Raw genomic sequence first — 21,730 nt, forward strand, 5'->3', positions numbered from 1 at the left:
ACTACCCCTTAGGATGCCCACGCACCAATCCGGAAGGGGAAGACAGGACCCAAGATCGGCAGATCCCGCCTGGATTCAGAAAGCCAAGAGTATGAAGGGGCTGAAAGAAAGAAGGCCTTCTTCGGGAGATTTGGGCGCTGCTCTTTAAGACCAGGGCGATGGCCCTTGCTTGTTCGCACTGGCGTATGTGATGGCCGATGCGGCTACATTCACTTAGTTCAGGGTGAGCCAGTGATTAAATACCTTTTTCGGGAAGGAATGCCCAGGAAGGGAAGCTCACTGGCTGATGGCTCAGGGCCTAGATACCTCCTTAGCAAGGAGAAGAATGCCAGGTGTTTATGCTGCGTGACCCAGTCATGGTCCTCGTGGTTACATAGTCCAGAGCAGGTAACGGCAGGCAGGGAATGGCTCCACTCCTGCCCTTCTCAGTTCTGAGATTCCCGGGGTTTAAGCTCATTCAAGCGTGCCATTTCTCATGCCTGTCTGGTAACAAGGTCCCACCCACATTCCCTTGTTTGTTTATCTTTGCACATCCAGCACAGATATATCCCTGGGCACCAGAGAGCTGTCTCAGGGTGAATGACCACAGATAAACTCCCAAATGCTCTTTCTAGTCTGAGCATTTGCCTCATTTCTCCCATATTCTCTAGCTCATGACAACTCAAGAGAGCAAGTTACACCTCAACCTGAAGACCGGAAAGAACAACAAACCACAGAAATGCAGAAATCAACACAGTCTGTGCACGAAGAGAACCTTGCAGGTAAGACATGCAACTCAACAACCAACTTCTAGCTGGCTCCTGGGAACTGAGAGATTAGTCCAGTTCTCAACAGGCAGATGCAATTCATTCTCCTCCTCAGAATTCCATGCGGACCACAACACTGCCAGTTGCTGGCAGGCTCACTGCCTAGCATTTCAAGCCATTCTTTCTCATAGTAACTGTCTTAGTCAGGGCTTCTATTCCTGCACAAACACCGTGACCAAGAAGCAAGTTGAGGAGGAACGGGTTTATTGAGCTTACACTTCTGCATTGCTGTTCATCACTAAAGGAAGTCAGGACTGGAAGGAGCCAGGAAGGCCAGGAAGCAGGAGCTCATGCAGAGGCCATGGAGGGATGTTTCTTATTGGCTTGCTTCCCCTGGCTTGGTCAGCCTGCTCTCTTATAGAACCCAAGAGCACCAGCCCAAAGGTGGTACCACCCACAAGGGGCCCTCCCCTTGATCACTAATTGAGAAAATGCCCCACAGCTGGATCTCATGGAGGCACTTCCCCAACTGAAGCTCCTTTCTCTGTGATAACTCCAGCCGGTGTCAAGTTGACACACAAAACTAGCCAGTACAATTGACCCCTTGTCAACTTGACACACAAACACATCACTATTAAGCCTCGGTCCTTACTTTCTTATTCATCCCCAAGATCTAAATTACTTTAAAAGTCCCACAGTCTTTACATATTAAAAGTTCAATCACCTTAAAATGTCCAATATCTTTAAAATTCAAAGTCTTTTTAAAATTCAGTCTTTTAACTGTGGGCTCCACTAAAATACTTTCTTCCTTCAAGAGGGAAACATATCAGGGCACAGTCACAACCAAAAGCAAAACTCAAACTCCAATGGTTCAATATCTGGGATCCAACTCACAATCTTCACGGCTCCTCCAAGGACGTGGGTCACTTCTCCAGCTCTGCACTTTGTAGCACACAGCTTGTCTTCTAGGCTCCAGCTGCCTGTACTCCACTGCTGCTGCTGCTCTTGGTGGTCATCTCATGGTATTGGCATCTCCAAACACTGCTGACTTCTACTGTAATTAGGCTTCACCAATAGCCTCTTATAGGCTCTCTTCATGGTGACAAGTCTCTGCTCCTATGCATGACCCCTTCAAGTCCTGGGCCATCAATTGCAACTGAGGCTGCACCTTCACCAATGGCCTTCTGTGGCCTCTCACTGTGCCAAGAGCCTCAGCTGCTCTTCATGAACCCTTCATGCCTTCAAAACCAGTACCATCTGGGTGACTCTTACACAGTACCAAGTCCAGCCACAGCACAAAATACAACTGTGGCTATCTCTGGAACACACTCTTTGTGCTCTCAGAAAACACTTTCAAGAAGATTCCATCTCAGTGATGCTGGTCTCTTCTTAATCACCACTAATTTCTTAGCTCCAGCTAACCAGCATCAATAGTCCCAGTAACACAAAGGTTTGCTTTAGTGGTTCTGGTATCTTGTTACTCACAGCTGATTCTTCAGCCCCAGCTAACCAAAACCACAGAATCTTCACAATCAAAACATGGCCACTGTAAGAGTCTTTAATCTTCCCTCTGAAATTTCACAAGCCAGGTCTCCATCTTTTGCACTGTTCTTAACATTGTCTTCCAAGCTCCTACAGAATTTTCCACCGAGCTCTTAATATTGTATTGGCTTTTCTAGCTCAAAGTTCCAAAGTCCTTCCACAGTCCTCCCCCAAAAATGGTCAGGTTGTCACAGGAATACCCCATTACGCTGGTACCAATTTGTCTTAGTCAGGGTTTCTATTCCTGCACAAACATCATGACCAAGAAGAAAGTTGGGGAGGAAAGAGTTTATTGAGCTTACACTTCCACATTGCTGTTCATCACTAAAGGAAGTCAGGACTGGAACTCAAGCAGGTCAGGAAGCAGGAGCTGATGCAGAGGCCATGGAGAGATGTTTCTTACTGGCTTGCTTCCCCTGGCTTGCTCAGCCTGCTCTCTTATAGAACCCAAGAGCACCAGCCCAAAGGTGGAACCACCCACAAGGGGCCCTCCCCACTTGATCAATAATTGAGAAAATGCCCCACAGCTGGATCTCATGGAGGCACTTCCCCAACTGAAGCTCCTTTCTCTGTGATAACTCCAGCCTGTGTCAAGTTGACACACAAAACTAGCCAGTACAGTAACACAGACTACATCTTGGGAGCATAAGAATTCAACCCCTACAGATTTGATCTAATTCAAAACTCCGTGTTGGGAATATCTGTAATCTAGGCACCCACACACACAAAAGAAATACATTGAATAGACAAGACCCCCACCATGACGAATTCTTATTTTCTCTTAAGCACAAAGCAATGAACTTCGAGCAAAGCTATTAATAATGATTTTCTTTTTACAGAACAGAGTTAAAAAATGATAGCCCCAGACACGCATTCACTACTCAATGAGGTGTGGATGAGTGGGCTCTGTGTCTGCCTACACTTTCCAAGATGAAATGTTAATACTTAAATTAAGCCACAATGTCAAGAAGAAAGAGATTTCTAGTGTTAGACCTGATGTTTGCAGAGACCAGTGAGCCATAAGAAGACCACATAGTCTTATGATAAAGTTATCACCTTACAAAGAACGGTACTACATTGTGTATAATCCCGTTATAACCACAGCTGAGAGAATCAGGGAGCAAGAAGAAGTTCCTTGATGGCCAAAGTAACTAATTCACAGAGCCTTGAAAGAGTTCAGCTACAGTCACATCACAGAGTGAAAGCAAGACCTCTTACTTCTGAGAGCTTACTTTTAGCTACTTGAAAACCACTCACAGCATCCAATGTGTGTATGCAGGGAATAAAGTCCACTCCAGAAGCATTATTGCAATGTGATGTTTTCAGTTCCCTTTCTCTTCCAGCCCTGTCCTGGAATAGTGTTTTTCAAATACATTTAATGTTTTCTCTGCTCTCCTGACGACTGGTGCCAACCTCTACAGTTACTGAAAGGTCTCTGTTGTTACTGCATCAATATTTGTTCTTATTTAAGAGACCATCAGATGAACTGAGCACAGTCGTACCTGTCTATAATCCTAGCATTTTGGGAGCAGAGGCAGGAGGATGAGAAGTTCAAAGCTGTCCTGAACTGTATCGTACCCTCCTCAGCCCCAAATAATGGGGGGGGGGGGGGGGGGAGGAGGGGAGAGAGAGAGAACAATTTGTTTCTCACTGAGGGATGTTTCATACACTGTCATAGTTTGGGGTTTAAAGAAAAAAATCAAATTCAAACAGGTTCTGTCAACTATGATGTTTCTTGATCTTAAAATAATAATTTGTTTGGAGACTAAAACTCAGTCCCAGTGCTTTTATGCAAAGTGCAATGTGTCAGAAAGTGGCTCAGATGAAGAACACCTGGCTTCCTGTGGGGGTAGAGAGCTTGCATGTGGTTCTTTGGGGGATTGTTTGGGGTAGTTCTCGGGTATTTTGAAAATCTGGAAGGTTCTAAACCTATGAGTAATTTATGATCCCGAGTTTGACACCATATGCAGTTCTGTCTGATTAGATGGAGGACATTGATAGGGAGTTCCAAGAGGAACAGGCCATGATCTCTGGGGCCAAAGGTCAGCCAAGCCTAGTTCATTCCTCTGAGTGAAAAGTTGCTGGGTGTAGGGAATATTTAGAAGGCTTGACAGGGTCAATGTGGGTCATGCTTCAGCTGTGGTTTAATCAAAGATCACAATCCATTTCTCTAAGATTCTCTCAGTGTCTCCCCTCCTCCAGAGAGTAGCTTTGTCCTTGGCCAGCTCCCCCAAGTCCCAGGCTGGCAGTACAGAGAGGTCTGTCCGTCTGTTCCACCCTGCCGCTTCTGTGTTTCAGCAGAGAGCCTCAGGGTCTTTGTAGCGTGGGTCAAATGAAAAGCACATCTCCCTGTGCTCTCCGTGAGCATCCTCTCTTCAGCTGCTGCCCCCACCGCTGGCCCACCTTCCCCTGTCTTTCTCACCTAATCAACTATCCGACCCTTGCAGGAGTGACCACCATGTGACTTTTCCTGAGGAGAGTGAACAAACATCTGGTCACTAGTGAAAACACTGACCTCAAACTAAAGAAGCAAACATCTTGTCACTAGATAGAGCACTGACCTCAAACTAAAGAAGCAAACATCATGTCACTAGATAGAGCACTGACCTCAAACTAAAGAAGCAAATATGTTGTCACTAGATAGAACACTGACCTCAAACTAAAGAAGCAATCCCACCAAGTATCATGTAATGAGCCAGTGAATTCACTGGTCACACTCTTGAGAGTAAGGATAGCTCAAATTCAGCTCCATCATCAGAAACCCCGCCCCAGCATGGATGAAACCCTTGAAAGCTGCTTCTCTGGAGCTCCCAGCAGGACTGGTGGACAGCGCCAACAGTTTGAGTCTCCTTTCTCTCAGTCATTGTAACTGCTTATGTAACAGTAAGGGAAAAGGGACCGTGAGTTGCAGGAACATCCTGACATCTATGGAGTTTGTTTATTTTTCTGAGTCTTGAGGAGTCCCACCCAAGAGGGAATATTCCAACTCAGGAAATAACTGCACAACCCTGGCTTCCATGCCTTCCTACAATGCCTACACTGCTGACAGCTGGATTCTATCAACACTTGTAGGGTCGATGAAAGGGGACCAAGTCAATAAGAACCAATGACCAGTTTTAGCCTCCAGAGTTGCTCTGGGTACAAGCAGTACTCTAGAGCACTCTCTATGCCTTCCCAAACTTGCCTTCAGAATTCTTTTCCTTGTCTAGGTCACTGCAAGGAGCCCCCTCCATGGGAACATGAAGATACCAAGAGAATCTATCATTTCGTGGAAGGACAGAGAGTTCACTATGAGTGTATTCAAGGACACAAGGCTCTACAGAGAGGTCCTGCTACCAGCATCTGCAAGATGATCTGTGGGAAGACGAGGTGGACTCAGCCCCGGCTCACATGTGTAGATGAAAGAGAACACCATCGGTTTCTGGGTAGGTTGTTCCTTTCTTGTGTCTATCCCATTCTTTCCTCACTTGGGCCAAGGTGAGACTGCACACTGCCATGGGACCTTGGGAAAGCCACCTGACCTTCTAGGCCCCACCTTTGAAAACACAGAACACATGGAATGTGGAGGTCCCCATAACTCTACATAGAGATAGTTAAAGGCAGGGAAATGAGGATATCTCCAGTACTCCAAACCATACAGGATGCTTGGATCTCTTGGATAGAGTGGCTGTCCAAGTCTGAGCTTTCACAACTTTTGCCCAATGGCCAAGATATCCCTTAGTTCAAAAGGGAAAGTTCAGCATCACACCCACATCTCTTCTTTGTATTTATGTCATCTGGACTGTGTTCCATTGTCTTTATAGTCCCTTGTAAATGTTTCCCTGATCTTCCACAAAAAGTACAAGTATGTGGGAAGTGGTTTGCTTTAGCACGTGTTTTCACATTCCCAGTTCTGCTCACATACAACCTTCCTGCACTGAGGTCTTCAGCCATCTTTGTTTGAATCTTACTACTTCCATAATCAAAAGCTACTCACAGTCACTCATGAGTTTTCCTGGTTTCTTTGTCTACTGCACATTTCATGCCTTCCTCCATGGCTTCCCCAGGATGCTTTTGCTTCTTATAACAACCCCCATAGCCAGGGCATGCCAATAATCTTCCTTGAAAGAGGTGGACTGAAAAGACCCTGGGTGTCTGAGTTAGGGTTACTATTGCTGTGATAAAACACCATGATCAAAAGCAACTCAGGGAGGAGAGGGTTTATTTGACTTATGTTTCCACGTCATTATTTACATTGAAAGGAAGTCAGGAAACAGGGCAGGAACCTGGAGGCAAGAATCGATACCAGAGCCATGGAGGAGTGCTACTTATTGGCTTGCCCCTCGTGGGTTGCTCAGCCTTGCTTTCTTACAGAACCCAGGACCATCAGGTCAGAGGTGACCCCACCAACAATGGGCTGAGCCTTCCCACATCAATCACTTATTAAGAAAACCCCTTACAGGCTTGCCTACAGCTCAATGCTATGGTAGCATTTTCTCAATTGAAGTCCTTTCTTCTTCCATGACTTTAATTTATGTCAAGTTGACATAAAACCAGCCAGCACACTGGGTCACTGATTGCAAAGGAATTCTCAAAGCTCCATTTGTCTCCATTTGGTGGTAGTGGTAGTGGTAGTGGTTGTGATGTGTGTGTGTGTGTGTGTGTGTGTGTGTGTGTGTGTGTGTGTGTGTGTGTGATTTTGACCCATTTCCAAGTCAAGCCCTTGGAATCCAGAGATGAGTACAAAGTCTGTAGAGAAAGACTTGTCCACAGTTTCACAGACAGTCTCTGTTGGGGTTAGAATTCCCCTTTACATGCTTTTCTATGGCCCCTTAACTGCTTTTTGTGCCCCTGGTGTGGAACTGTGTCCCAGAGACATGGCCCCCAAAAGCTGTCGATGCCTTAGCAGCTGTATCTAGGGCCAGGAGCCCCAGATGTGGATGGAGGAAGCCATTAGATCCCGTATCTCCATCTTCAGCTCCAGATGCATGCTTTCTTTCTTCTACAGCTAGTGAAGAATCTGAAGAAAGCAGAGACTCTTTTCCTGAGAGTGAGACTGCCTGCCCCATCACCACCACAGGTATGGAGAGATATCCACGAACAGACGTTTGGCCACCAGGCAAGGCTATGCAAGCCTCTCAAGCGATGCATACAAAGAGGAGAGGAAGCCAGTCCTCATTGCTTCCTTCTTCCCAAAGCGAGAATATGGCCGTAGCAGCATAACCAACCCAGGGCAGTCTGGGAAGATGGCTCAGTTGGCAAGGTGCTTGTCGCACTCAATTTTTTAAAAAGCTACGTAAGGCAGTGATTACCTATAATCCTAGTACCGAGGAGGCAGAGACATGACATGATGATCTCTGCAGCGTGCTGGCCATCGGCTAGTGTAGCTGGACCAATGAGCATCAGGTTCTTTAAGAGATGTCAGAAAAATAAGGTACTCAAGATCAAAGGTAAGTAAGACATCTGATGTTGACCTCTGGTCTCCATAGGCTCATGTGCATGGGCACACACACACACACACACACATACACACACACATACACACACATACACACACATACACACACATACACACACACACACATACACACACATACACACACACATACACACACACACACATACACACACACATACACACACACTAAGGAAGGAGAAACTACAGGACAGAGGTTGAGATCTCCAGACACACTCTGCCCACCTGGCCCTCACATCCCATCCCCCAACCTGAGTGACTAAACCTACTGAGAAGCCCCTCCTCTCCCAGCCTCGTGCAGTCCTGTGCTAGTCACAAAATAAGTATCCCCTCATCTCTCTTTTCCACAGACTTCCCACAACTCACAGAAGCAACTACAACTACCACCGAGACATTCGTGCTCACAATGGAGTATCAGGTAGCAGGTAGGCCGGCTCATTCCATTTATGGACAAATGAGGCAGCATGCCAAGCTGCCAAGCCGTGGGTAGTTTGGCTGACTGAAATGACCCCCTTTCCACTAATGTTTGTAAGGGTAAAGGATGACTTTAATTGGGATCGTTGTTCACAATCCCGAGGATCGGCTGTAGTACATGGGGAGTCCTATCAACTACCTTTTGTGTTGCTCTGACCAAAACCCTGACAAAACAAACCAAGGAAAGAAGGGTTTGTTCTGACTCCCAGTTCTGGGATCCAGTCCATCAGTGGGGAAACCCATAGCAGCAGGAGACTGAGCCGCTGCTCAGTGCATCTGTGGTCAAGAAGCAGAGAAAGAGAACAGAGAAAAGCTAGCCACCGTGGTGTAAGCCTTTAATCCTGGCACTTGGAAGGCAGAGGCTAGCCTGATTTGCATAGTGAATTCTGGAGAGCCAGAATGATACAGTGAGACCCTGTTTCAAAATAAATAAATAAAAGAATTTTTTAAAAAGGGAAAGATAAATGCTTGCTCCCAGCTTTTTTCTCCTTTTTATGGACCCCATAGAATGGGGTCCCACATTTAGAGCAGGTATCTCTACCTCTATTTAACCTAATCTGGATAACCTCTCAAGGACATGCCTGGAATTTTATCTCTAATGTGACCCTAGAACCTGCCAATCAACATAAGCCAAGAGCACCATCGGAGTTAAACCTTAAATCACCCAAAACCAGTCCTCCCACCTACATTCTCAAGAACGATGCCTCCCAGACTTTAGTGAAGGACAAAGCACGGAGCTAGGGAGAGAAAAAATATTGTCCCTAAGCACCTCAGTTCTTCCTGGTAGGCGACAAAAGCAGGCCTCAGAGCTACCCTTCCTGGACCACTGAGTATACAGCAGGTGCTAGAAGCTTCTACGTCAGCACCTGGGAAGTGTGAGCACTTCCACGAGACATCAGTGTGTTTGGGATTTCTTCTCTTGTCTCAACATTTCCTTCATGAAGGATGCTGCTAATGAGGACTGTCCTCTAGGCCTGCCTCAAGTTGGGCTGCACTGTCCGGAGGACAAGTACCAGCCTCTTTCTACGGCTGTTCCTGCCATGACCCCTCTACTCCTTGAAGGCTCCTTGAACCTTCTAAGACATCCGGAGGGAGGGAAGAAGGAAGAAACTGTAGGCCTGGGGTCCTTCAGGAGGTCCTTGCTCGAGTAGAGAATTTTCTCATCTGATCTATGGATCTGATCCCTTCCCTGTGCATCCCCAAAGCAAGGCCCCCACCTGAACTCCCTCCCTCCCTCTCTCTCTCTCTCTTGGCAGTGGCCAGCTGCCTTTTCCTGCTCATCAGCATCCTCCTCCTGAGCGGGCTCACCTGGCAACACAGATGGTAAGTCCAACCCTGGAAGGACCTCACTCCCCAGTGTCTGGTCCCTGGCCTGGCAGCCTGGGCATTGCCTAGAACTTGACCTCAGCCACCCTCGGGCTGGGAAGATAGCTCCCACGCAAGCATGAGACGTATGTTCAATCCTTAAAAGCTTTGATTTAAAAGAAAATTGAATAGGATAGTATTTACCTATAATTGTATAATTATGTTGAGTTGAAGGGGCAGGCAGAGGTGGGTCCCTCACGCTCTCCGGCCAGCCAGCCTAGAGAATCTGGTGAACTCCAGGGTCATCGGGAGACCCTGCTTCAAGAGCAATGCGAATAGTACCCTAAGGAACAACGCTCTAGGTTGACCTCTAGTCCCCACATACGTTTATTCCCTGACACGCGCACTCTTACTGAACACGTACATACGCCCAGTACTGAGTGGGTTACATTAGCAAATGTAAAACCCCACTCTCAGAGGTCTGGCCTGGACCTTTTTGCTTGGTATCTTGAAGCCGCAAACACTCAGAACCAGAGGACAGGGCTCTAAGACTGTGTGAGTTACCCCTAGATCTCCCAGTATCAGGGTCATTAGGGAGACTGAAGTATATAATCTCAGTACGACTTCTCTGGTCAAAGAACTTGTCCAAGAAAACAAAACAAAACACTTCTGAAATCCCAGCCCCAAGGAGTCCAGCATAAGACACCACTGCAGATGCATAGATGCCTGTGCTCATATTTGCACACACTCCCCATATGGACACATAATTAAAAAAGTATATATCCATATACATATCTATATACATCGTATACATCACATATATGAAAACAAAGACTACTTTCTAGAAGCTAATTTCATCTAATGCTGCCCTCTTGTGGCCAATTGGAATTCCTACCTCTGAATTCTAAAAACAGTACTGTGCACTGGCCCATTCACACTGGTTACATTTTCAGAAATTTCATGTTTTGTTTAAAATTTTTGTCCTGGGAATTGAATTGAAAGCTTTGTGCTGCTAGACAAGTGTGCTACTGGGCTATGACCCCACCCTTTGAATTGTTAATACTTTTCTCTTTTTCTGTTTCTCTTTTGGGTGGGATTGGAACTGGTCTGCATCTGGAAGTCAGAGGACAACTTTTGAGAGTTGGTTCTCTCCTTCAGTCACCAGGCTTAGTAACAAATTCCCTTACCCCCCTGAGGCACCTTTTTCCCTGTAGGCTTGTTTGATTTGGTTAGGGCACTGGTTCTCAACCTTCCTACTGCTTCGACCCTTTAATACAGTTCCTTATGTTGTGGTCACACCCAATGATGAAATTATTTTTGTTGCTACTTTATAACTGTAATTTTGCTACTGTTATGAATTGTAAGGTAAATATCTGTGTTTTCTAATGGTGTTCTGTGACCTTTAAAAGGGTCTTTCCCTCAACTCAAAAAGGGTTCCCACCCACAGGTTGAGGACTGCTGGTTTAGGTCTTTTTGAGACAGAGTTTCACGTTGTAGCCCAGGATGCCCTTGTTTTCACTCTGTAGCCCAGGCATCTTTGAACTGCCTTATAAGACAACTTTGTAAGTGTTGGGAGCACAATGGCAGCTGAACTAGATGCGGTGGAAGTATCCATGCGATGGAACTCGGCGGGCGGCCGTCTTCATGCATCTGGGTGGTAGATGTTCCCAGCACAGAACTGCTTGGAGCTGTGGCCTGTGAAGTTCCAGGGAAACTATACTGTAGCTCTGTAAATTTAATATACTATTTAAAATCTGTTCCTGGATCTGGAAAGACAGCTCAGTCAGTAAAGCGAGTGTCTTATGAGCATATCACCTAGGCTCAAGCCCAGAACCCACATAAAAAAAACAAACAAAAAACAAAACAAACAACAGCAACCAACAGCAACAGTAACAGCAGCAAAAGCCACCGAGCACAGTGGGCACTTACGATCAAAGGTCTGGAGAGGCAGAGGCCAGCAGATCCCTGGCCCACACGGGACAACCAGCCTTGCCTTCTCGGAAAGTTCCAGGCCAATGAGAGACCCTGTCTCAAAAATAGCAGTGCAGCTGGCTCCTGGAGAATGACACCCAAAGTTGTTCTCTGGCCTCTACTTGCAAAACACACACACACACACACACACACACACACACACACACACACCTTAGTTCCTTCATCGTATCAACCATATGCCAAGTTTTCACTACGTTCACTGAGTAGACAAAGCACCAACAATTCCCTTCACTGCAGAACACCACAGACCAGGTCAGCTAGAAAACAGGAGTCTCAGCTCACAGCAGTCACTCACTGAGTTTAATGCCAACTCTTACTCCAACTCAGCAGTTACTATTCCACTGGACTAAATTCGGAAAAGTCTACAACTGCCAAGTGTCGGATGTTGCACCATGGACCACAGACATGCACAACCCAGCCCTGCTTGTGGGAAGACTAGTAGACTTCTAGTAGACTAGAAGAGGGGAAAAAAAAATCTTGAAATATTTTTGTGGTGCTGAGGATATGGGTCAATAATAGAATGTTTTCTCAGCCCTGGGTTCAAACCTTAATATAGAAGAAAAAGAAGAAAGTGAGATGTGGAGGGAGAGAGGGAGGGAGGGAGGGAGACTTGTTAAAAGTCTAATATGGAGCTATGTAAACAGAAAGGCCATTTAATCCACACGGGATCCAAAGACAGAGTACTGAGCTGATGGCCTCTGAAGTGTCAGATAAAACGAGGCAGGAAACAGCTCCTGGAGGAGGAGGCTGAGGCTCCTATGGAAGTGGGAAACCCCGTGGTGAGGTCTGGGAGAAGATTGCATTATAGGATGTAACGTGAACAGGGACCATGACCACAACATTGCCACACCGCCCAGATGGACAGAAATACTGTCATTCATGGAAGACGAGGCTGAATTGAGGAGCCGGTGACAGCACCTCAGATCATCTCACCTAAGAGAGAAACAGAAACCCTGGGTGACAAGACGCTGATGGTGCCAGCCAGCACCTCAGATGACCTCACGTAGGAGAGAAACAGTGACCCTGGGTGATCTGCATGCCGCGTAGAGGCTAGGTTTGCCTTGGCAATGTGCCGGCAATGCGATTGCGTTATGATAAAATAAATCCACATAGAGGCTGGTGATTGTGGGTCTGTGGCTCACACTGAATGGAGGAAACAAACACGCAGTGCAGAAAAGAACTGAGCAAATTAGTGCGATGGGTAATCTGGATAAAAATAGGGAGTATGGAAGAGGAGTGAGTCAGAGAGGGGCCTCTGGGTTTCAGGCCTCTGAACCACTAGATCCTACCACGAACTGTAAGTTGGGGGTCTCAAACAATACACCCCTTAAAGGTTCGCCAGAACGCTTGAGGCTGGTTTCATCAGGTGGGAGGGTAACAAGATTCTGAGGTGGAATTCAAAGTTAGAATCTCAGTTAGGTTAAGGGACTGTTCAGCTCACATGGTTGGGGGGGGGGGTGGGGACCGTGTTGTTTTTAGTATACTGTGGCGTGGATGGCTGTGACGGGGCTAATCTTCTTCCAGGAGGAAGAGTAGAAGAGCCCTCTAGCAAGCTAGGAAAGTCAAGAGCCCAAGGGAAGCTCGTGGGCATCAGGAAGCTCAAGCAACATCTGAGGAGTCAAACATTCACTCAGCAGGTGTTTCCTTTTGATCCCTTGGGTTCCAGAAGGTTCCAAAGCTGCGGGACACAACATCACATCAGGAAATGGAACTCCATCGCTAACCATTGAAGAGTCGGGTCTAACTATTTCAATACAGCAGTTCTAAAGCTTTAACGGGAGAGAGGGCTCAACAGTGCTCTGTGTGTTTTGTTTTCCTGTATGTGTGTTGATGGAGCTGAAGTGCTGTGGTCACTTTTCATGCAATATATAATATAGAGACAGTAGCTTTAGGTTGACTTCACTGTTACGAGTCAATCTTGAAAGCCCAAGTAAAGCCCAGCACTAATGTAAATACTTCCTCTTCATCCTCCTCTTCCTCTTCCTCCTCTTTCTCCTCTTCCTCCTCCTTCTCCTCTTCCTTCTCCTCCTCTTCCTCCTCTTCCTCCTCCTCTTCCTCTTCCTCCTCCTCTTCTTCCTCCTCCTTTTCCTCCTCTCTTTTTCTTCCTCCTCCTTTTCCTCCTCCTCTCCTTTTCTTCCTCCTTCTCTTCCTCCTCCTCCTCTTCCTCCTCCTCCTTTTTCTCCTTCTCCTCCTCCTCCTTCCTCCTTCCTCCTCACCTGTCCCTACCCACCCCCACCCATCCACGTTCCTTCTTCCTTTCTGGTCTCACAAGCTCATCCTAGCTATGTGGATACATAGCTGGCTTCTTTCTCAACTTGTTTGCTTAACTGGTTCTTCTGATTTCATCACATACTGATTAGCCTTTAAAACTCTGGGCTGGCAAAGGTGACTCTATGTTCTTAGTTCAATCCCAAAAGGAAACCCCCTATCCATTGAAGCTTCTGTTTTGACATCCTGAAGACTAGAAACTGGCAGAACAATGTTTGGATAACATCACAACACAGTTCCTGGAGACACAGCAAGAACTGCAGATCTTCAATATTCAGAAGCCTGTGTCTAGGGTCAGTACCAGGAGCAGAATGCTATACAAAGTCCCAGGACAAGATCTCTACGAATCAGATGCTTTACCAGCAGGCTTGACCAAGAGCTGGTTTCTTTGGGATGGTTGTCAACTCTACTCTCAATTTAGCCTGCACTAATCTGATGCTTACAGGTGACCACCCAAGTACAGATATGAACTTGGTATGTATGAAAACACTGGAAAGAAATGAATACTTTAAAGTTTATGGAAGGGAGAAAGAAAGAAGAAGGCAGAGATAGTGATTATACAAAAGATTAATTATAGACTGGACATCCCAGGCCTCCTCAGATAATGCCCCCCTCAGCCTCTCAGTCCAGATCACCAGGAAGCCTGGTGAAAACAACTGCAGAGCCAGCCTGTCTCCGAGTCAGCAAATGTAGAATCTGGATTTCTCAGAAGTTTCTGGGTGGTATCTCTCTGCTGGTCTCTAGACACACTTTGTGAGGTACTGGGCTTCCCCTGCGTGATCCTCTCTTCCACTGCTACCAAAAGCCCCCGGTTTCTATGTGCAGGTTCCTGAGAGCGTTCCTCTTCAATCTCTTCTGTAAGATTTCCTCTCAGGCGAGTCCAGTCAGATGATCATGTTTAGTAGTGTTTTGGGGGATTCACAAGAAGCTTAAACTCTCAGTTTTTGTTTCTGAAAAGGCTAGAAAGTGTTATGAAAAAATTTCAAAGGTCAGACAGAGCCATTTTGAGTCTTTTATGTGACTAATATGAACCAGACTTATCCTACCTATGGTCTCCTCTTTGCAAAACATATCTTTTGTGGGGGTGTGACAGGAAGGAAAGTTAAACAGAATCTCAAACTACTAATTTTAGAAAATAAGAAAAAACATTAAAATCTTACTAAAGAGCTGTGGGAACCTCTAAGCCCAGCACTCAGGAGACTGAGGCAGGAGGATCACAGTGAGTCTGAGGTCAGCTTTACCTACATAGCAACACTCTGCCTTCCTCTCTTACTCTCCCTTACTCTCTCCATAAAAACAGTCTTACTTGTATGAAATTAAAGTTTAGTGTGTATCTGTGCACCATGTGTGTGCCTGGTGCCCTCAGAGGCCGAAGAATATGTTGGATTTCCCTGGAGGTTATGAGCTGCCATGTAGGTGCTGGGACTTAAACCCCTGTCCCCCCAAAAAGCAGCTAGTTAGTGCTCTTAACCACTGAACCATCTCCACAACCCCACTAAATTGAATTTTATTGTCCTTACTATATCTGGGAGATGGGGTTATGATAACAAAATGTTTTTATAATACTAAGATGTTTAACTATTTTACTCTCCTTCACAAGTGGTGTTGAGTGGAATTTTCTAGAAGCTACATGCATGTGTTAATATATAATGGATTTATCTTGTTGTTTATAAAATAATTAATAAATGATATTTTAAATTTTTCTTGGTTTTAGGGTTTTTTGTTTGTTTTTGTTTGGTTTGGTTTTGGTTTTTGGGGACAGGGTTTCTTTGTATAGCACTGGCTGTCCTGGAACTCACTCTGTAGACCAGGCTGGCCTTGAACTCAGAGATCCGCCTGCCTCTGCCTCCCAAGTGCTGGATTTAGAGGCGTGCGCCACCACTACCCAGCTGGTTTTAGTTTTTAAGATGATTAATAGCGATAGATTCTAGTTTACATTAAGAAAGCCTTTGGGGATCCTCAATAGTTTTGAATAGTTTTAATAATTTTTTTAATAATCTGAAGGTCTGACAAATTATGCTGAAAAACTGTTGTGGTTTGGATTGGAAATGGCGCCCACAGGCTCCTGTGTTCAAACACCAGAGGTGGGTGGGACCTTGCTTATGGAGACAGGTCACTTTGAGAGTGACAGCCCAGCCTTTCTTCCAGTCTCCTTCTCTGCTGTCCCAGGAAGCCATCATATGAGGAGTTCCACAATATCCTTCTGCTGCCCCAGAAACCCTCTTCCGTGCCTTCCCTGCCACTGTGTGGTGTACCCCCTCAAACTGAGCTAGAGCTCACCTCTCCTCCTTACCACTGTGTGGTGTATCCCCTCAAACTGAGCTAGAGCTCACCTCTCCTCCTTACCACTGTGTGGTGTATCCCCTCAAACTGAGCTAGAGCTCACCTCTCCTCCTTACCACTGTGTGGTGTATCCCCTCAAACTGAGTTAGAGCTCACCTCTCCTCCTTACCACTGTGTGGTGTACCCCCTCAAACTGAGCTAGAGCTCACCTCTCCTCCTTACATTATCTCTGTTGATCTTTGTCACAGTGATGAAAAACACGACTAAGGCAAAAACAAGACATGGTTTAGACACTCATGCGAGCATCCCTGCCAGACTCGGGTACAGCTGAGATGTTTGAATTATCAAGCATGAGATGTAAACAATGGGAAATGAATCCTTGTGACAGAAACTTCAATGGCGCCCTACATCCATTCCTCCCTTCTTCCCATTGGTAATAAGATTCCGTGTTTTAGACAAACTCATCTTGTTGGTGTTCTAGGTAGCTTATATTGCCAGTGTGGCACAACCTAGAGACATCTGGGAAGAGGGAACCTCAGTTGAAGACTCCCCTTGATCAGATTGATCAGATGATTGACAAGGGAAGGCCCAGCCCACTGTGAATGGCACCACCCATTGGCAGGAGGACTTGGGTTATATAAGCAAACAGGCTGAGCATGAACCAGTAAGCAAGCCAATAAGCAGTGTTCTTCCATGGCTTCTGCTTCACCTGCTACTTGGTTTCTCTCAATGATAGATTATGACCTAGAAGTATAAGCTGAAATAAACCATTTCTTACCCATAGTCGCGTTGGTCATGGCGTTTATCTCACAGCTACGGGGAAGTAAAACAGAACATATTTCTCCCGTGCTAAGGATGTTTTCCAGCCTCCTTTGCAGCTACGTCAGGCCATGTAATTAAGCTTTGAACACAGAGACAGGAGAAGAAGTGGTGTGTGCGATGCCTGGGGTGTGTCTTGAAGAGAACGAAAGTGGCATGTCCTCTCTTAGTTCTTCTTATCGGCAGGCACGTGACCTTGCAGTGGGAGCTGGAACTCCCAAGGGCAAGAAGCCCATTTTAAATTTGACAAGGAGACAAAGTTGAAGAAGTCTAGACATTTGTCTGACGTCAGGGAGGTGTTGCAACATGGCTGATTGCACTGCACTTTGGTCAAAAAAAAAAAAAAACCCACTTCAGTTGAGGCCATGACTTTTACCTTGTGAGGACAAAATTAATGATCAGTAACACCTGTACTGTTATCAGCTATATATATATACTGTCTTAGTCAGGAGTTTCTATTCCTGCACAAACATCATGACCAAGAAGCAAGTTGGGGAGGAAAGGGTTAATTCAGCTTACACTTCCACACTGCTGTTTATCACCAAAGGGGGTCAGGACTGGAACTCAAGCAGGTCAGGAAGCAGGAGCTGATGTAGAGGCCGTGGAGGGATGTTTCTTACTGGCTTGCTTCCCCTGGTTTACTCAGCCTGCTCTCTTATAGAGTCATGGTGATTCTGTCTTCCTTTCTCTCAGTTCCTAGCCTACACAAATCTAGAGTCTACCTACACCAGCTCAGTCTACCTGCCCAGCCATTGGCCATTGGCTGCTTAATGATCAATCAAAAACCAACTGGGGACAAGGACCTTCAGTGTTCGGACATGCAGATTTCCGATTTTGGTGGCGGGATTAATGCAAAGCATTGGAACCAATCCCCAACATTTATACATTAGAAGCAGAACTTGGGGATACAGGCTTCATGAAGCTAAATTGGTCTTTGGATAAACTTAACATAACTGGTGACATAGAAGATAAAAAATCCTACAAATTCAGTGTTTTTGTTGTCGAGACAGCATCTCACTATGCAGCCCAAGCTAGCCTTGAGCTTACAATCGTATTTCAGCTTCCTGGTATTTCGGGTTTGCATCGCTTTATGCAGCTGTGAACTGTTTTTCTTGGACCTTGGGCTTTATATGTATTGACAAATACCCTTGAGCTTTTTCCTCTTTCTTTCTTTCTTTCTTTCTTTCTTTCTTTCTTTCTTTCTTTCTTTCTTTCTTTCTTTCTTTCTTTCTTTCTTTCTTTCTTTCTTTCTTTCTTTCTTTCTTTCTTTCTTTCTTTCTTTCTTTCTTTCTTTCTTTCTTTCTTTCTTTCTTTCTTTCTTTCTTTCTTTCAAGGATTTATTTATTTATTTCATGTATGTGAGTACACTGTTGCTGTCTTCAGACACACCAGAAGAGGGCATCTGATCCCATTACAGATGGTTGTGAGCCACCATGTGGTTGCTGGGAGTTGAACTCATGACCTCTGGAAGAGCAATCAGTGCTCCTAACCGCTGAGCCATCTCTCCAGCCCACTCCTGAACTTCTGGTTCTCCTGTCTTTACCTCCTGTGTACTGGGATTACAGGCACATATCACCATGCTCTATTTACGCAATGCTGGAAATAAATTACAGGGCCTAGTGCAGGTCAGGCAAGCATGCTGACAAACCAGACTTTAGAAAATGTCTGAGACTGACACCGTGTATTAGGATACTCTCAAATCCCCCCTTTTTCATCTTCTCCAGAGTTGCAACTGGAGTTGTAAGTTCTGCCCTCCGTGCTGAGTGAATAGCCCAGATAAACTGAACTCTAGTGGTAAATGCCTACGAGGAGACCCTCTGACCCACATACATCAAGATGGAGGCCTGGAAACCCTGCATGCAAAACTCCACAGCTGGGGTGACAGGGTGATGGGTGGTGTTCTGTATTACAGCTGACAAGTTAAGGAACTGACTGTGTGCGCGTCCCTCGTAACCACCTACACATGAACTGGGGAACTTAAAATCCCTAGATGTTAATCTGCTGGGTTGAAAAACATCCCACCTCCTGTGTGACCAGAGAAGTGGGGGAGCAAGAAACAACAGACCAAGCCGGGCGCTGGTGGCACACGCCTGTAATCCCAGCACTTGGGAGGCAGAGGCAGGCAGATTTCTGAGTTGGAGGCCAACATGGTCTACAGAGTGAGTTCCAGGACAGCCAGGGCTACACAGAGAAACCCTGTCTTGGGGGGGGGGGGGGGACTAAAAAAGAAAAAATAAAGAAAAATAAGAAACAACAGACCTGGTTTCCTTCCTACCTACTCATGGCCCCATTGTGACAGCAGCAGAAAGACACAGAGTGAGTGGTTCAGGCCAAAGCTTCAGTCTTCTGGATGCTTTGTGAGTTGTGGGGGAGGGGCAGTTCGAATCCCCCGAGTCCCTGTTAAATTGAGATACCTGAGGACTTAGAACTGTCTAGCTGTGTTTTCAGACCAACCGCTATGAATACAAGTCCTGCAGACTGGACACAGGAAAACAAGGGAGAATTTTCTTTAATAAATGTGGTCCAAACAAGATCCAAGTGTTCCTACGTGCCCTGTTTGTGAGGAATGGTTAGCTGAGGGTATGAGAAGGCATACCTCTCAGGGGAAAGTGTGCTCCCTCTCCAGCTTCTGACATCTTTGACCCCGAGGTCAAATTTTAAACAAAATTCTAGTTGACCTAATAATTAATCTAGGAAATTACTACAGTGGATAAAGGAAATAAAGTTGGGACAGAAAATGTCCAAATGAGGACACTGAAGGTTTAGAATCAGATATTAATTAACCACTATGACTCTAAACTATGGTTTCTACTCTAGGTTCGGAGGCCAATCTGTTCCCTCATCTTAGGCAAAACACATGACATTTTTGCTCCACAAAGGACACATTTGGGAGTCATGGCCATTTCCTTTCCTCTCCAACAATTCCCATCTCTGAAGATGTCTTGAGTGTATGCATGTGAATGTGTGTGTGTGTGTGTGTGTGTGTGTGTGTGTGAAACATTTGACAGGAAGCAACTTAAGGGAAAAAGGCTTTGTCTGGGACTGCTGGTCTAGGGAATGTGGCCCATCCTGGCAGGAACGGCATGACAAGAGATGTGGAAGGAGCAGGTGACATCTAACATCCAGGAACAGATGAGTAGTGGCAGTCAGTTTGCCCATGAAATGGATCTTCCTTGCTCAGAAGCATCTTCACAGACCCACACAGAGGTGCGTTTCCATGGTGATTCTAAATCCAATCAAGTTGGCAATTGTGGTGGACAATTACAAATTCAAAGAAATCCTAAAAGACACGTTATGGGGTAAAGAGGAGAACCCATTATGCTATCTCAAAGCAGGTACAAATGTTCATACATCTTTGGTGGTCCACAGGGTGGGGGAGATACACTTCACCACACTCCTGAGCTCAAACAAGGCTATATGATTTGATTTAGGCAAGAAATATGATAGATGCATGCATACCCGCTCCCCAAGTTGAAACTTAACCAGCCAACTACCTCACCAACTACTCTTGCTGTTTCCTTGCCTGATAAGTTTAAAGATAAGGCTTGGGTTTTTTTTTCAGTGTATCAGACTGTGAAGACCAATTAGGATTAGCTAGCTTTTGATACAATGTAGCTCAAATACAAAACACATTCTGTGTGGTTACAAGCCATAAATAAGTGAGAGGTTTTTGTTACCAAAGCCAACCTGGCTGGTTGTGATTGATCTACAGACTTCTGGACCCACATGGAAATTACAGCTGCACTAGCTGTGGTAGTAGTGTTAGAAGATGCTATGTAGACTGTGAGGGAGAATTCTCAACAACAGTCTTACTCAGTTATAAGTCCTGTATGTTATACTACTGACCTGACAGGTGAGATATGCCCACTGGTTCAACAGCTACATGATTACTATGGGATGGCCCAACTACTTTATGATTAGATCTGAGGCCTGTTCCATCCAACTCATGCCTGGACAGTAAACGTGATCAAAAGTCAGAGGCCAGGAGGGTCACGGGCTCTATTAGAGAAGCATCTGCTGTTGCTTTGCCAAATGGACAAGATGTTCTGTAAAATTGTCTCCTGAATATTTATGTTTACACCTATAGAATACCATTTGGTCAACTTTGGTCATAGAAGCTTCCTTTTTTGCTGTGACAAGTAGCTATTGCAGAGACTTATAACTAGTCAAAACTCTGATAATCAGGCTGTTGAGTTGGGTGGTGCATGTCTTTATTCCCAGCACTTGGGAGGCAGAGATAGGAAGATTTCTGTGAGTTCGGGGCCAGCCTGTACTATAATAGAGCAAATTCCATGTCAGGGCTACACAGTGAAACACATCAAGAATGAGCTGTCTATAAATGCACAGGGATCCCCTTACCTGTATGATGGAGTATTGATGGGCCTTATGCAGGACGTGAGCATGTAATTGCAGCTTCTGAGTGCAATGCATACACACATACACACACACACACACACACACACACAGTGGAAATAGAAGGGGAACTATTCGTAATGAGAAAAGAGATCTGTGTAGAGAATAAGAGGGTAATGAACATGAGTAAGACCCAAGCGTGCACTATGTACATGTATATCTGTGATGGGGAAAGATAAGAGTAAGTATCCTCAGTAAGAGGGAGGGGGACAAGAAGATAATGAGGGTGCATATGACCCAGGTGCATTATATATACGTGTATTAAAATGTCATAATGAAACTCATCATTATGTACAATGAATATATATATATTTACATATATATGTATATATATCAATTTAAAACTTTTCACAACAGGAAATTATAGCTTCTTCATTGAATCTGAAGTAAATCTGGCCTCATCTACTAGTTGGCAGGACAGCAAAATGTCTTG

General features: G+C 45.4%; 1 protein-coding gene across 1 annotated transcript in view; it reads left to right on the forward strand.

The window, feature by feature from the left end:
* Window positions 1-15,484, forward strand: part of Il2ra (interleukin 2 receptor subunit alpha) — a 38,915-nt gene extending 23,431 nt beyond the window's left edge. Inside the window, exons 3-8 of the mRNA XM_052157201.1 lie at window positions 651-761; window positions 5,498-5,713; window positions 7,276-7,347; window positions 8,094-8,168; window positions 9,474-9,540; window positions 13,039-15,484. Coding sequence (XP_052013161.1) covers window positions 651-761; window positions 5,498-5,713; window positions 7,276-7,347; window positions 8,094-8,168; window positions 9,474-9,540; window positions 13,039-13,063 — 566 coding nt within the window. The 3' untranslated portion in view covers window positions 13,064-15,484. The remainder of the gene's footprint in view (window positions 1-650; window positions 762-5,497; window positions 5,714-7,275; window positions 7,348-8,093; window positions 8,169-9,473; window positions 9,541-13,038) is intronic.
* The last annotated feature ends 6,246 nt before the right edge of the window (window positions 15,485-21,730 follow it).

Source organism: Apodemus sylvaticus, chromosome 14 (genome assembly GCF_947179515.1).
Source record: "Apodemus sylvaticus chromosome 14, mApoSyl1.1, whole genome shotgun sequence".
Lineage (NCBI taxonomy): Eukaryota > Metazoa > Chordata > Mammalia > Rodentia > Muridae > Apodemus > Apodemus sylvaticus.